The 15050-nt window shown below is 37.9% G+C and overlaps 1 protein-coding gene across 8 annotated transcripts in view; it reads right to left on the bottom strand.

Annotated features, from left to right (window-relative positions):
- The window catches only part of SYNE2 (spectrin repeat containing nuclear envelope protein 2), a 296778-nt gene that overhangs the window by 183880 nt on the left and 97848 nt on the right, over positions 1-15050 (bottom strand). For all 8 annotated transcript variants that reach the window (XM_023627878.2, XM_023627880.2, XM_023627881.2 and 5 more), the window contains exons 17-26: positions 13783-13947; positions 12750-12899; positions 11381-11554; positions 8845-9003; positions 8379-8552; positions 5734-5868; positions 4174-4332; positions 1229-1440; positions 1022-1112; positions 63-181 (exon numbers count right to left, since the gene is read on the bottom strand). In XM_023627878.2, coding sequence (XP_023483646.1) covers positions 63-181; positions 1022-1112; positions 1229-1440; positions 4174-4332; positions 5734-5868; positions 8379-8552; positions 8845-9003; positions 11381-11554; positions 12750-12899; positions 13783-13947 — 1538 coding nt within the window. The remainder of the gene's footprint in view (positions 1-62; positions 182-1021; positions 1113-1228; positions 1441-4173; positions 4333-5733; positions 5869-8378; positions 8553-8844; positions 9004-11380; positions 11555-12749; positions 12900-13782; positions 13948-15050) is intronic.

Here is a 15050-nt window from a genome sequence, read left to right as displayed (position 1 = left end):
ATAACATATTTGCATTGATGAAAGATTTTTGATGGATTGTCCAGTTGTTTAAAAGAGTTTACCTCTGTAGTAAACTATTTGTGGACGCACTGTGATCCTTTCCATGCTTCTCCATAATGCTTTCTTCCTGTGGAGGATTCAACTCAGATTCCGGGGTAAAGTTCTTAACCGAGTCCATTGCCTAGGCAAATATGCAAAGTAGTAAACCAAATAGCTTCAATATACTTAATAGTCTGGAAGAGATAAACACTTTATGATACAAAGGGATATCATTGATTCTTTCTACCCCAAACCAGGAGATAATACGATGAGGTTTCTCAGCTCAGAGAAAGGCCTTCCCAGAGAACAGAGGAGATTTGTTAGACTGAGTCTCACCATCTAATCGGTAAGTCAGCAGGGGAAAGGAGGTCTCCCAACCCCCAAATTTTTTTTCTTCCTGCGACCACATAGCTGTAGTCAAAAGCAGACAGAAGCCCAGCAGGCAGAAGCAAACCTTGAAAACAAACACATCTCATTCCTTCCCCACGCCTTCTGACTAGCAGTCTGGCCTGGGGTATACAGTAAAGGCCCTCTTACCTAGAATTCAAGAATTTACAAAATTCAATTCCCAAGGATGAAAGACAGTATAATGAGGAAAAGTTTAATGAGAAAAAGACACATGACAAATGAACTAGATCGTCTCAGCGAAGCTGAGGTATCTGTACGGATTAGACCCAACCTCTTGTACCCTCAATAGCAGCACGCACAGACAACGTGTACTCATAACGGCTCAAAATGGGCTCTTTTTCAAAGAACTCTTTGTTCCTCAGAGCAAGATTAAGTTATGTTTATTACAGCTCTCGTTCATTGTATTCTAATTCTTAGAAAAGCCGTCTTCCTTGAATTATTTAAGTGGGAATTCTCAGCTGATGGAAACAATCAGATAATTAAAACCAACACTTAATTAATGAGAAGTGGATTGCTGTACACTTGGCCTTTTTCATTGGGTTTACTTCTGAAATACATTATCCACATTTAACACCTTTTCAGTTGATGGCTGATCATCTGATTCTGCAGATGGCACCTCACTGTGGGCATTCCTTCCTCCATTCTCAGATGTGTTCGTGGTCCCCCTAGGAAGGAATCAAAACCGCATATTAAAATGGAGAAAAACGAAGCCTAAAAGAAAATGAATACTACTCCAAGTCATTTGATTTTGCAAGAGACTTTATGTCGTTTAAGCACTAACTTGTTCTTCGATGTGCCTCCCACCGTAGGTTGCAGTGTCATATGAATCTCAGAAGCGCATTTCCGAAGTCTTTCTATCTTTTGTTCATAATCTTTAAGCACTCTCCTCATTTCTTGTTGACTCTTCTGCGAAGTCAGCTCTTCACACAGCTCCCGCAGGACATTCATGTGGTGATCAAGCTGGTACAGACTGCCTTCCTCAGAAAAGCAGGCCTGACAGAGGAGAAGAGCAGGAAATGTGTTTCAAATGAGTTTACATAATTAGTCCATGAGGATTAGAAACTAACAGATGTGTGTGACTTGAACAACACATTCTTATTCAGGCCTGTCCACTGTGTGCCTGGGGTAGCAACTGGCACCAGAGAAACAAAGATGAAGAAGTCAGCCCTAAAGGGGTTTGCCCAGCCCGGTAACACAGTGAAGGAAACCAGAATACAGTAGGTCCCCTTATCTGTGGTTTTGCTTTCCACCATTTCAATTACCCACGGTCAACCACAGTCTGAAAATATTAAACGGAAAATTCCAGAAATAAACAATTTATAAGTTTAAATTATGCACCATTCTGAGTAGCACGATGAAATCTTATGCTAGCCTGCACCAAGACATGACTCATCCCTTTGTCCAGCGTACCCACCCTGTATACACGGCCCACCCAGTTACCAAATTGACTGTGGGGGTATCGATTGCAGTGCCTGTGTTCAAGTAACACTTGAGTTACTTAAAAATGGCCCCAAAGCACAAGAGTAGTGATGCTGGCAATTCGGATATGCCAAAGAGAAGCCATAGAGTGCTTCCTTTAAGTGAAAAGCTGAAAATTCTTCACTTAATAAGGAAAGAAAAACAATGGTACACTAAGATCTACGTTAACTTTTACTACAATATATTGTTATAATCGTCCCATTTTATTATTTGTTATTGTTGTTAATCTTTTACTGTGCCTAACATAAATTAAACTTTGTCATAGGTATGCATATATAGGAAAAAATAGTACCCATAGGGTTCAGTCTGTCAGTGGTTTCAGGGTCTTGGAACATATCCCGTATGGATCTGGGGGGACTACTGCATGTCACTCCAAAATATGCCTCTTTGACATGAAAATTATTTTGAGCTGAAGGCAATTAACAAGCAGTAAATACAGAAAAACTCCCCGTTTTCTGCCCTAAAGCAGGAAATAAAGCCTCATTTTACTGGAGACAAACTCTTAGCAGCCCAGAGACAGCACCAGAGGAAGCTCCACACAAATCTTGTTAAACTCACCCTCATCTTCCTACTGACTTCCTCCCCATTCACCAACCCCAGCCCAAACCCTTTGTCTCATCAAATCTTGACAAACTGACTGTTTCTTTGCCTGAGAGGTATAAAAGCTTCCAGCTCTAGTCACTTCTTTGGGTCTTGTGGAGGCTCCCATGCACATGCCAAAATTAAATAAAATGTGTATGCTTTTCTCCTGTTAATCTGCCTTTGTCAGTTTAATTTTCAGACCCAGCCAGTGACCCTAAGAGGATGGAGGAAGACTTTTTCCTCTCCTACAGCAGATACACAAATAATTAACATATAGTGTGACAAGTGCTATGACAGAGCCACTACCTGCCTGAAGGAATCACACAGAGCCTACTTCACATGAGGGAACCTCCTGAGCTAGACACAGAAAGTACAAGTCCGAGTCCTCCCAGGATAAGGGGAGAAGGTCACCCCTGCAGAAGCAGCAGCCACGAGAGGAAAAGTTCCAGATGTTCTGAAAGGACAAATAGGCTAGCGTGGAGGGCATGGCACAGGAGAAGTGACAAGGAAGGCGTGTCCTGGGGCCAGACTGTGAAGGGTCTGCATGGCCTTCTAAGGAGATGTCCTGGGAGTAATAATGGTCAGCCAATGACATAAGATCTGTGGTTCAAAGGGATCACTCTGGTGATGAGTCTGGAAGATGGTGAACCATCATCATACTGAGAAAACAAACCAGGTTAGGGAAGTGACCACATGGATGGAAAGGAAGGAAAAGCAGCAGCTGTTCTGAAGAGTAAAGGCTGGACCTGGCAACTGAGCCATTAAGGCTGAGTGGGAAGGAGAGGAAGGCAGTTCTGAGACGGCAGTGCCTTTCATAGCAGGACAGATAAGAGGAAGGAAAGTCTGAGAGGAGATATTCTTGGTTGGTTTTGGACACGCTGAATGTGAGGTCTCTGAAGAACACCAGTGATATCTACTACTGAGAAACAGAACCTGGAGCTCAGGGGACAGGACAGAGCTGGAGACAAAGATTTACGCACCATCATTGTAGAGAGGGCAGTCAAAACCCCAAAGTGCACAAAATTGCCTAGAACAAGCATGAAATTAGCCAAAAATGGAGACCCCCCCCCCAAACTAAAACATTAAGATAACACAAGAAAAAAAGAGAAATTTGTGAAGGATGCTCAAAAGAAGCTCCCTCCGCCTCTCCCAGCCCCCGAAAAATAAGGAAAAGCAAGAGGATTGATATTGGGAGAGTCACAGTAGTAGACAGTTTAAAAGAAATGAAAAGAGGGGTCACTACTGTCACATATGTAGAAGCAATCAAATCGGATGGAACCGAAAAGAGATCATTAGACTGGCCCCTGCTGGTTTACATCCTGATTTGCTATCTTTCACAAAAGCTGAGCTTCTGAGGACACCATGTCCTCACCTGTGGCTACTTCAGCAGCAGGTGACACCCAACTAGAGTGTCAAAAACAAGGGTCACTGAGACATATCAAGGGAAGTCATGAAATATTAACTCAATGCTGAATTTTTTCACTTCTAAAAAGCAAGACGCACAGGCTCTAGTTAGAACTTGAACCACATAAGGGATAATCCCCAAGGGATGAGAGAGCCGAAGTAATTTTCAGAGCAGAGTTAATCCCAGGCCAAGGACACACACAACTATTTAGGATAAACCCCAAAACGATGGCAAAACGTAAATGAAATCAGGTTGTTTACCTCATGCTCCTTGATGAGACCCTTTGTCCTTCCTCTGCGAATTAGTTTCTTTTCTTTAGTTATTTGTTTTTCAAGTTTCGAAATATTGTCACTAAGTTTTCCTTTTTCAATGTCTATTTTTAGTTGTTGAATATACAAAGCCATTTCATGATGAAGAGACTGCAAAAAAGCCAAAGGTACATATTAACCATGGGAACAGAAAATATTGAAAAGATTTTCATTAGAAACACAGAAATACTTGTTGTAACAAAGGACAGAAACAGAGTGTAAAAGAAATTCTGACTCATCCTTGTATCTTTGGGGAGGATGTTTTAAAATATACCAGACCCATAAACATATATATTTTTTCTTTCTAACAACTAAAAATGTGTTTTAGCTGTGAGAGACACTGTTAAGAGAATTAAAAGACAAGCTGCAGAATGGGAGAAAATAGATACACAACATATCTCTGAGCCTATGGAGAATTAGTAAATAACTACAACATCTATCCTGTATGGGATTCTGGAACAGATGAAAAACGACATTACAGGAAAACTGAAACTGTGCAAATATGAATAAAGTATAAACCTTAGCTAATAATGTATCAATATTAGTCCATTAATTGTAACAAAGGTACTATATGAATATAAGATGTTTGTAATAGGGGAAACTGGGTGTGGGGTATGCTAGTATTCCCTGTGCTGTCTTTGTAATAATTCTGTAAATCTAAAATTGTTCTAAAATAAAGAAGTTTATTTTTAAATGTGTTTTAAGAGGAACTTTAACAGTAGATATTCAGTTACCATAGTCTCTCTCTTTGTGTGTGTGTATACATATTATGTATACACACACACAATCACCTTTAACACTAAATACCATTTACTGAGCACACACTTTGTGGCAGGTGCTTTATATAAATCCTTGTGACAATCCTGCCAAGGAGGTGGGGTCATTCCCATCCTACCTGTGAGGCTCCCAGAAGTAAAGTAACCTGACCAGCTGCAGCCAGCTCTGTCTGCCACCACAGCCTACACCTGTTTTGCTGTGAAACTCTGTATGTGTGCACGTGTCAACATGTTGTCTCAGTCGGGACCCAACTAGCAAACCAGGAAACACTAAATCTTTAACGCAGAGGGAATTAAATGCAGGGACTTGATTACACAACAGATGAAAGCCAGAGGGGTCAGTAAGGCAATCCAGAGATTAGCACTGGCAGAAAGCTGCGCCCATCCTTGGGCTGGAGGCTTCAGTGGTGCATAGGCAGAAGAGCCATCCACCAGAAGCTGGAAGCCTGGAACCGGCAGCCGGGGAGATGCAGCTGCCAGAGACACTGCCCACGAGAGGGAGGGAAACAAAGTCTTTGCGTGCTCCCTTTCTCCCCTCCAGTCCCCCTCTAATCGCCAAACAGGGTTGTCATTGGCTGAACACAGTCAGAAGGTAGCTGACGTGGGGCCTGGGAACCACAGACTGCAGGACCAGCTCCTCTGCCATACAGAGCAGGCAGGGGGACAGCCCTGATGACAAACAGGCCCAGGGTCAGCTCTACAAGCACAAGTCCCAGATGCATACACAAGTTCTTACCTCCCACTTGGCACAGACATCTCCACTCTTTTCTTCCAAAGACAGCTTTACATCCTCGGTTACATTAGTTTTCAGTTCTTCAACAGCTTTCAAATACTTGGCCAGGCTTTTAGTGTTAAAAATTATTAGCGCTTCCTAAAAAAAGAAATGCAAACAGGAACATGGAAGCCTCATTAAACTGCCAAATCCTCAAAGCTCATTTTGGTAGGTCTTTAACAGGTAGAACCAGGATGGGACTCTCTGAAGACTATTTAAAGTTAGGCAAGGCTTTTGTTTGTAAATTAAGTCTGATATTCCTTTTGCATCTCTTGAATTATCTTGAAAAGAACTGCAAAATATTTATTATTCAAATGCAGTTGCACATTTGAGGCTCAAAGACTTCTTTAAGATATTTAAAATGATTTTTGTTACCTCTTTGATAAATAATCAAAAGGCTTATTATGATGCAGAATAATGAGCCACTGGTAATGGTTCCTCTAAAGTTCTTAAGCATTGAGCAGATGACCATACTTCATAAGCAATACAACATTAAGAGTATACCCTCATGTATTAGCGATCAGTGTTGCAATAAGACACAATTTACAGTAGGGCTAATATGGGAAATATTTAATATAGTGCATAAGCACTTTTATGCTGCAAGGAGGCAGCATGACCTTATCACGGGCTTCAAAGTTTTGCCCAGGAGCAACCACACTGGCAGTCCTGTCCCAGGGAAGGAGCAGCAGTGGGCAGGGATGGGACTGCCTTGCCAGGAATGTGTCTGCTCCTTACTTCACACTTACCTGCTCTTATAGAGTATTACCGGGCAATACTCTGTAAGAGCAGAAACCTGCCTTAGGTAATTAGTGAATGACAGAACAAAGAACAGGTTAGGGCCTATGAAAGAAGCAGAAAACCTATAGGAGACGAGAAGACGAAAGTAATTCTCGGGGAGAAGGCATTTAAGCAGGGTGGGAATTCATTCATACACTCACTGCACCTTTATTAGGGGCCTACAGCAGAAAAGATACAAGGCCAAGCCCAAGGGACCTTCTCCAAGGCCAGATTTAAGACCTAGGGAGCCACTCTTACCCTCTAGGCTGGCAGAGAGCTCCTACAACCCAAGTTCCTGGAGTCGCAGGGGTCTCGGAGCAGTACCTGGCAGGGCAGGGGTCTTGCTTCTGCTGTGGAAATGGGTCTACTTCACTAAATGCAAGAGGCCAAAAGGGGAATCCCTGACCTCAGACTCCAAAGGAAGATGGTCGGGGAGAGGAAAATGCTGCGAGAACTGACACCTCTAACTCTTCTGCCTGGTAGCGGAGGGGCCTGGAGCCTCTGTGTACCTTTTCCTTCTCCTTTTCCTGAGCTGACCATATCTACCCTCTTGAAATCCAGCCTAGTGATTATTTAAAAGAACCTTTGACCCTGTAAGATTAATTCAGCACTCTCAGCAACCTGAGAGTAAAACTGGGGAAACAACAGCGGAATTGGTCAAAGTTGGTGGCTAGCAAAGAGCAAATAGCATAGATCAAGCAGGTGAGGGCTTTGAGGCTGTGGGAAAAGCAATGTTGAAATGGCTGATCATAGGGTCTAGTATGGTTAACAACGAAAAAGGCCAAAATAGGGTTGAGGCCCAGGAAAGAGAAGGGGGCCACAATGAGAAGGAAGAGAGACTCCTGTGGGAGGTCCTTTTCCTAAAAAGAATGGGAGCAGCAGCGCTGGGAATATCGCTTTACTCCATCTTTATCTCCCCCAAAAGCTTGCTCATTTTAAATGTTGAGCGAGTATGTTAAATGTTGGATGAATGAATGAACGGAAAAACACACATTACTCACGGGGAGAGACCTCGCTTTACTTGTACTTCTTATCCCCCCACGCTCCTCCCCCCGGGTTAATCAACAGTGAGTCTCTGCTTTAGATACATCTTAAGCCATGAAAAAGCAGCCTAAAACTGTTCCCATACAAAACATTATTGGATGTTTACCCATAAGCATATGTCCATAAATAACTTTTATCAAATCATTTTAATAATAAAAGCATTATTTTACATTTGGAGAATTTTAACTACTCCAAGTATGTTCATATCCCTTATTTTCATTTAAAGACACAACAATTTGGGCAGCTGGATGGCACTAGAATTATTATGCTCGTTTTATTGACTAAAAAAGCCAGAGAAATTAAATTCTCGTTCAAGGTCATAGTCACTGTGTCTTTACACTTTTCCTGAGTCCACTGGTGGATCTACAATAAAATTTGAATTAAAAAAATTCTTCATTTGGTTGTTTATTTTTAAGAGTCTCTGAGGAACAATGCATAAAACTGGGAAATTTTGAAGAGTTACAAAGCCAGGCAAACTTTAATCGCTGAGGGCCTAGTGGTTACAGTTCAGTGAGCTCCACTTCGGCGGCCTGGGTTCAGTTCCCGAGCACAGAACCACTCCGCTCGTCTATCAGTAGCCATGCTGTGGTGACGGCTCACACAGAGGACTAGAAGGACTTACCACTAGAAAATATGACTATGGACTAGGGCTTTGGGGAGGGGGAAAAAACCCCACTAAAAGTTACAGTAACTTTGAATATAATTACAGTGATGGAAACATCTTGATTTCAAATGAGATAGGTAGCTAACAATAAATATCCCACATTTGATGGTTGAAAGAGCCCCACCTTGTATTTTGAAATTAGTCCACTCCGGCTCTCTCTTTGGGCAAGTAACTGCTCAGCCCTCGTAATGTATGATTCAAGTTCCTTCTGTAATTCTTCCATCTTCAGCCTGACATCCAGCTCTGGTGAAACATCAGTTGAGTTCTTCAACACTGCAACTAATTTTACCACATTAATCTGTGAAGACACAATATTGTCAACTTAACGCTTGGTTCAACTCCTTAGAAAATTCATAAGTTAAATATTTTTTTGGAGTAGCAACTCCTATTTTCCCACTAGACATAAAAATATCCTATTTGTTATATTGATATTTTTCAATAGGCTCTAACTTATAAAGAAATAAATATAATGCAAAAGCTATATTTAACAAAACATTTCCAAACTACAGGGCAATCCCTCCTTCCCTGTCTTCCCACTGACCATCCAGTTTTAAAGACTAAATTCACCAAATAGAGAATATTAAAGAGACCTGGACTTTCTCCTTAGCTTCTTGAATCTTTGCCTGAAGCCCAGCCGTGAGAACATGTTGGAGAGATTCCTGGCTTGAAACATTTTGCACATCCATTTGTAATGTATCTTCAGTTCTAGACACAAGCTCTTCGTACATAGAGCCTTTGGCAATAAGATGCTATTAAAGCAAATTAAAGTGAGATCACAATAAATATTCTGATTATATGTTAAAGATTAACCTTAAAAAATCTCATCAGGTAATCATAAAAAGTTAATTATTAATCCAAAATGAGGCAAATTTATATTCTAAAAAATGTTGTTCTAAAAATCCATTTGGAAATTTTATATTAATACTGATTCTGAGTAACATAGTCTTTTATAGATTATTCTTTATGTACTAAGCACTTTAATAAAATAAAAACTAGAAGTAATACAATGCAAATGGAGAGAAAATAAGTTGAGAGAGAAGTAATAAATCTTAAAATGCAGTTGTTCTAAGTCAAATCAATCCTTAGAAAACTGAATAAATGTTAGTGGAGAAAACGGCTATTGGAAAATAATCTTTATAGAACCATGCTTTGTAGTACATACCAAAAATACAAAGTTCAAATGGATCAGAAAGTTATATATAAAATATGAAACTACAAAAAGAAGAAATTATCCATGAAAATTGATCTGCTCTCTGGATGTGGAGGGCCTTTTCAGCACAAGAGTAGAGATAGAAACGACTACAGCAATATAAAAATTTTCTATGTGAAATAAAATAAACAACTTAAAAGTCAACAACTTAGTAAAAATATCTGGCACACAAATGAAAATGGTTCAGGTTTCAAAGAGCTCATAAATTCAATGCAATAAATTCAATAAGAAAAGTACTAAGATCCCAAGGAAAATTCAGAAAATACAAAAACAGGTAATTTACAGAAACAAAAGGCTAATGAATAGTTCACTCTCACATGTAATCAAAAATGTACAAATTAAAATAACAACGAAGTACCATTTTTCAGCTGTCAAATTGGCAAAAAAATGTTTTAATTACAACTCAAGGGTGGCATGTGTGGGATATAACAGAAATTATATTGTGTGATATCAACTATGTAAGCGTTGATCTTATTTATGGTAGGGTAGTGGAATTACGGTGATTTTAATTTTCTTCTTTATACTTACACGCATTATTTAAATGTTCAGAAATTAGCATATTCATTTATAATTTCAATTTTTTTGTCTTTCTAATTATAAAACGAACAAAAGGTAGTGTGAAAAACTCGAACAAGAATAGAAAGGTACAGCATGCAAAGAAAAAGTTCATCTTCTTTCCCATCCCTCCCTTAGCTGTCATTTAATTGATCATTCACACATTCATTTAAAAAATACCTATTTTATATTTACTATGTATCAGGAAACACACTAGGTGCTCAGCATAATGCAGGATCAAGACAGAGTTAGTTATCTGTATCTCCTTACAGGCATTTTTCTATGGATATAAAAGCATAAAAAAACAACTATTTTAAAAAGCACAAAAAGGATTGCATCACCCATACTGTTCAATGACCTGCATTTCTTACTTTACAATATATCATCTTGATCCAACAGAGATCTACTTAATTCCTTCTTAACAGAAGTATATTCTAGCACGAATGTATTTTCACTGTTTATAAGAGGGATCATTGTTATTTGGAAATATTTTTTAAAGATTTCATTTCTCATTTCTCACTCATTTCTTTTGCCAAAATAAATTTCAGATACAGCAAATAAATAAATATAAAAATAAAATTAGAAAAGCATAAGCAGATAGCACAGGTAAGTTTATATAATATTTTCAAAGCAATAAAAAGTATCATCCTTATAAACAGTGAAGATGCAAAATGCTACATATACATCTTTCAGAAATGCAGATTTAGAAGAATTATACAAATGTTCCCTTATTTCAAGAACTTTCCATCTTGTTGTAATTTATGACAGGCTCTGGTAACTTTTATAGCTGAGCTGGAATTCAGTAAAAACCTCAACTGTAGCTTCTTTCCCAGGAGAACTGAGCAATATTAAGACGCAATCTTGCCTCATTGCTTTTCAATGAGTCACCTGCCTGAGAATAAAGGCAGAATGGAGATTTAACATCCCTCGCCCTCCGGCATCAAGTAAGGAAGGGAAAGTGGCTTGACCAGTGGGTGAGCTTTCAAAGCACAGACTGTGTAATCTCTTATATTCACATTGCACTGAGGCACGTGAGACTGAACTCACTCACTCATCTCCTCATTGCCCACTAATACAAGAGAATATTTCAACATTTTAATCTCCATTCTGTAGCTGGGAAAATTAATTCAAGAATTTAGACTCATAAGGACTTATTAGTGGTCTTCTAACCCATCCTGTGTCTTCAAGCAAAATCACAGCAAATGATCGGCAAGGGATGAGAATCCATTTTTAAAAGTCCCAACAAAGAAAATTCAAACAATAGGCTTATTACTACTCACTTTAAAACTTTTAATTTATCTTAATACCTAAGTCCACAACCATGAAAGCTTTTCATACTTTTAATACCTCTACATTCATACCTGCAAAGATTCTTCCATTGAGGTGTCCACATCATCTTGGTGTCTCAGAAGATCCAAAACAGATTTGGTCTCTGCCTCCCAGACCTCCACTTGTCCGATGAGTTTTTCAACCTCTTCAGCCACTTTCAGTTGTTCCGTGAATCCTTCATTCTCTTTTTCAGATTCTTCCTCAGCCTACAACATTCAAGATTATCACAAAGAAAATGAGAACATCTACATTATAAAATAATTTTCAATTTTAAAAAGTTAAACCTCTTTTTTTTCCTGAAGAGTGCTAATTCAACATGTTTTAATGATTTAAGACCTAGGCTTTGGACAATAATAATAAAACTTCATGATAGTATATATCACTTTAAAAATTAAAAGGTTTGTTCACATACATTTTCTTAATTATAGTATTCCTATCAGACACTATTATCTCCATTTTACAGATAAGATTAAAGCTTAGAAAATTAGAGTATTAACTCTATAAACACATTTTAAAATTTGTATACAATTTAATTAAATACAGCTATTAGCAACAGTTGTTGTGAAACATCGTCAAGGAGACTCAGAGTCAAATTTCAACAACCTTAGCCCTTTTCTCATTGATAATCTCTCAATATTCTATAGGTTGACATGCTATAGCTTTACATGATAGATACATTCTTAAAGTCGTTTTTAATCATATCATATTTTAAAGGCATCAGGAGAATACAGAATTCTATATTCTTCTATTCTAAAAGCATACTGTACAAATTCAGATCTTTCAAGATATTCTCTGATCAGGTCTTCTTTTGGTGGAAAAACACTGGCACTCCATCGTGGCAACTGGCCATAGCCGGTTAAAAATTACTTTCTTAAGCAAAGCTGTGTAAGGTATTATTCTGAAGGAAGTACATTTCCAGAACCAAAGGTATTTTATCTTTCAGGTGTATGATGTTTACTTTTGGTCCTTTTCCATATTCTTATCTATAACCTAAAGGCATCTTCCAAATTACCCAACAAACCAAGCAAGAAAGATTACTTTTTCTCCCATTTTACAGAAAGGAAGCAAGATACAGGCCAGGGGTTAGCCTAAACCTAGATAATTTCTGCACAGTAGTCAAAAGTAACCTGAAGAAAATATCAACTCCACTTCCACAGCTCAGAAGTCATGACTGCCTCTGGGTGGAACTCCTCACCCAGTGAGGGGCACAGGACTTTAACACTAGAGACTACTTCACGAAGGGAGCCACCTAAGCAGTTTAATGGAAAATGATCATACTTTAAATGGTATCTCACAATCACACTTACCATTGTTTCAAGAATATAATTTTTTCAAAAGAAAAGCAGCAAAGTGAAATTATTTCTATATACAAATAAAATACATAAAGTATGACTATTTTACCTTCATATTCTGATTATGATTTTCCGGAAGTTCTATTGATATATCTGCTGAAAAATCAACTGTTGGTTTTTCTTCTTTAGGTAGCTGAATATTTCCAGAATTGTCAAGAATGGGCTGATCTTGTTTTTTTATAAGTGGCAGGTTCATTTCCTATAAAAAATTAATGTAACGAAATTTAATGCTCATTTTTTTATGCTAAGATATATTATTACCAACAATAAATGGACATAAGATATTCAATATATTTTTAGGATTTATCTATTAGTAACAATGTTAGAAAATATGAGCATTTCTCATTAAGACACTTCAATCTCAAATTGTTAAGCATAAAAAATAGAATACTTTAATAATTTAAGTTCAAAAATTATTTATTCAAGATATGCTTTAATAAGGCACCTTGCTAAATATAAAGATAAATAAAGCAGTTTATATTCTCAAGGAGTTTGAAATATAGTAGGCAAAAATGCTTGTTGTTCTTTAATGGTAAATGAATTTCAACTAGAAAAGTGTATATGTCCACACAAAAATTTGTCCATGAATGTTCATGGCAACACTATTCATAACAGCCAAAAAAGTGGAAAGAACCCAAATGTGCATCAACTGATCAGTGAAGAGATAAAATGTGGTATATCCATACAATAGACTATTATTTGCCAATAAAAAGGAACAAAGTACTTATACATGCTGCAACGTGGATGAACCTTGAAAACATTACGCTAAGTGAAAAAAGCCAGAAACAAAAGACCACATATTACATGATTCCATTTATGTGAAATATCCAGGACAGGCAAATCTATAGAGACACAAAGTAGATTAGTGGTTGCCTAGGGCTGGAGAGGTTAGGAGAAAAATGGGGAGTGACTGCTAATGGGTAGAGAGTTTCTGTATGAGGTGATGAAAATGTTCTAAATTGATTATGGTGGTGGCTGCACAACTCTGTGAATATACCAAAGACCACTCAGTTACACTTTAAATGAGTGAATTGCATTGTATGTGAATTATATCTCAATGAAACGTTATCAAAAAAACTTACAAGCTGAGTTTTTGTAATAAACTTTCTCCATCTTTTATTCAGCCTCCTTAGTTCTTTAGAAATAGATGATCCAACTTCATCATAGCTGACTTGAATTAAGAAATTTCCCACTTCATTTAAAGTAGTATGTTCCAGATTCCATTGGGATAGTGTCTCAAAGGGAACCTACACAACATATAAGCAACATAATATTTTAATGACATAATATTTATCTTTCTATTTTCTATAATAGATCTTTACCAAGGTTGATTCTAAGCAAAAGTAAGTGTGAGGTTTTTGCAGAGACTCTGACCCTCCCTTAGGGGACTCCCCCATCTCTATTGGTCCATCTCTTCATCCCTAATCACTAATTGGCAGGCACCAGCTGTCTGTCATCACTCCCGGTCCTGGCCCTCTAGGAAGCATCTGATCTTCTATCTTTCTACTACGTGGCTGATGAGCTTAGAGCAAAGGTTCTCAAACGTTTCCAGTTCTTGGCACCCTTAATGTCTCAGTAATTTTTAATGGATTCCTTAAGCCAGAAGAATTACCTAACAGTCTCATTTTTAAGTAGTCAGGTCCAAAAAACTTAGTAGTAATTTGCATGGTGTCCAACAGACAGATGTTGCTGTAACTCCCTCGAAATTTAAATTATCTTGAGAGTTCTCTTTGGCGGCTCAGGGCACCTCAGCACAGAGTTTGGGAATTGCAAGGCTTAACTTGTTGTTTTTCTCAGAGTTACGTGAATTTTAATAAAAGACCTTTAAAGACAGAGCTGTTGAAAGCCAAAGGTTTGAATTTCTAATCTCAATATAGGCAACAAGGAAAAGGAATGACTTCCTAACTCCTCACTCACACTTACCACAAATTTTACTTTCATATAAACAGCCTATTTTTTCCTGAGTAATTTTAGTTTCTATTTGGAAAATATTTAATCTGAGAGCCTACCTATATCCATTTGCAATAGAGGAAAACAAATGAAAGAAAGAAAAACTACCTCAGGGAATAATCATAAAATAGACTATTACACAAATAAATGAAAAAAAAAAAATAACATGGAAATTTCTTCCACACTTCTCCACATAAGTCTAAGGTATTTCATTTTTCCTTATCCAGAAACCCAAGAAGGTTTTAGAGCTGAAAAGTATTCACCCAAATGGAAAAATAAAACTTTTTAAAACATCAACTTATTTTAAATGTGTCTATAAGCTGTAGTCTTGTATTTCCTTTCCAAAGAACTTAGCAATATATCTTCCAAAAGCTATACTGTGTGTGAAAAGTACACCCCA

This window comes from Equus caballus, chromosome 24, assembly GCF_041296265.1.
Source record: "Equus caballus isolate H_3958 breed thoroughbred chromosome 24, TB-T2T, whole genome shotgun sequence".
Taxonomy (NCBI): Eukaryota; Metazoa; Chordata; class Mammalia; order Perissodactyla; family Equidae; genus Equus; species Equus caballus.
This window is presented reverse-complemented; position numbering and strand designations above follow the sequence as displayed.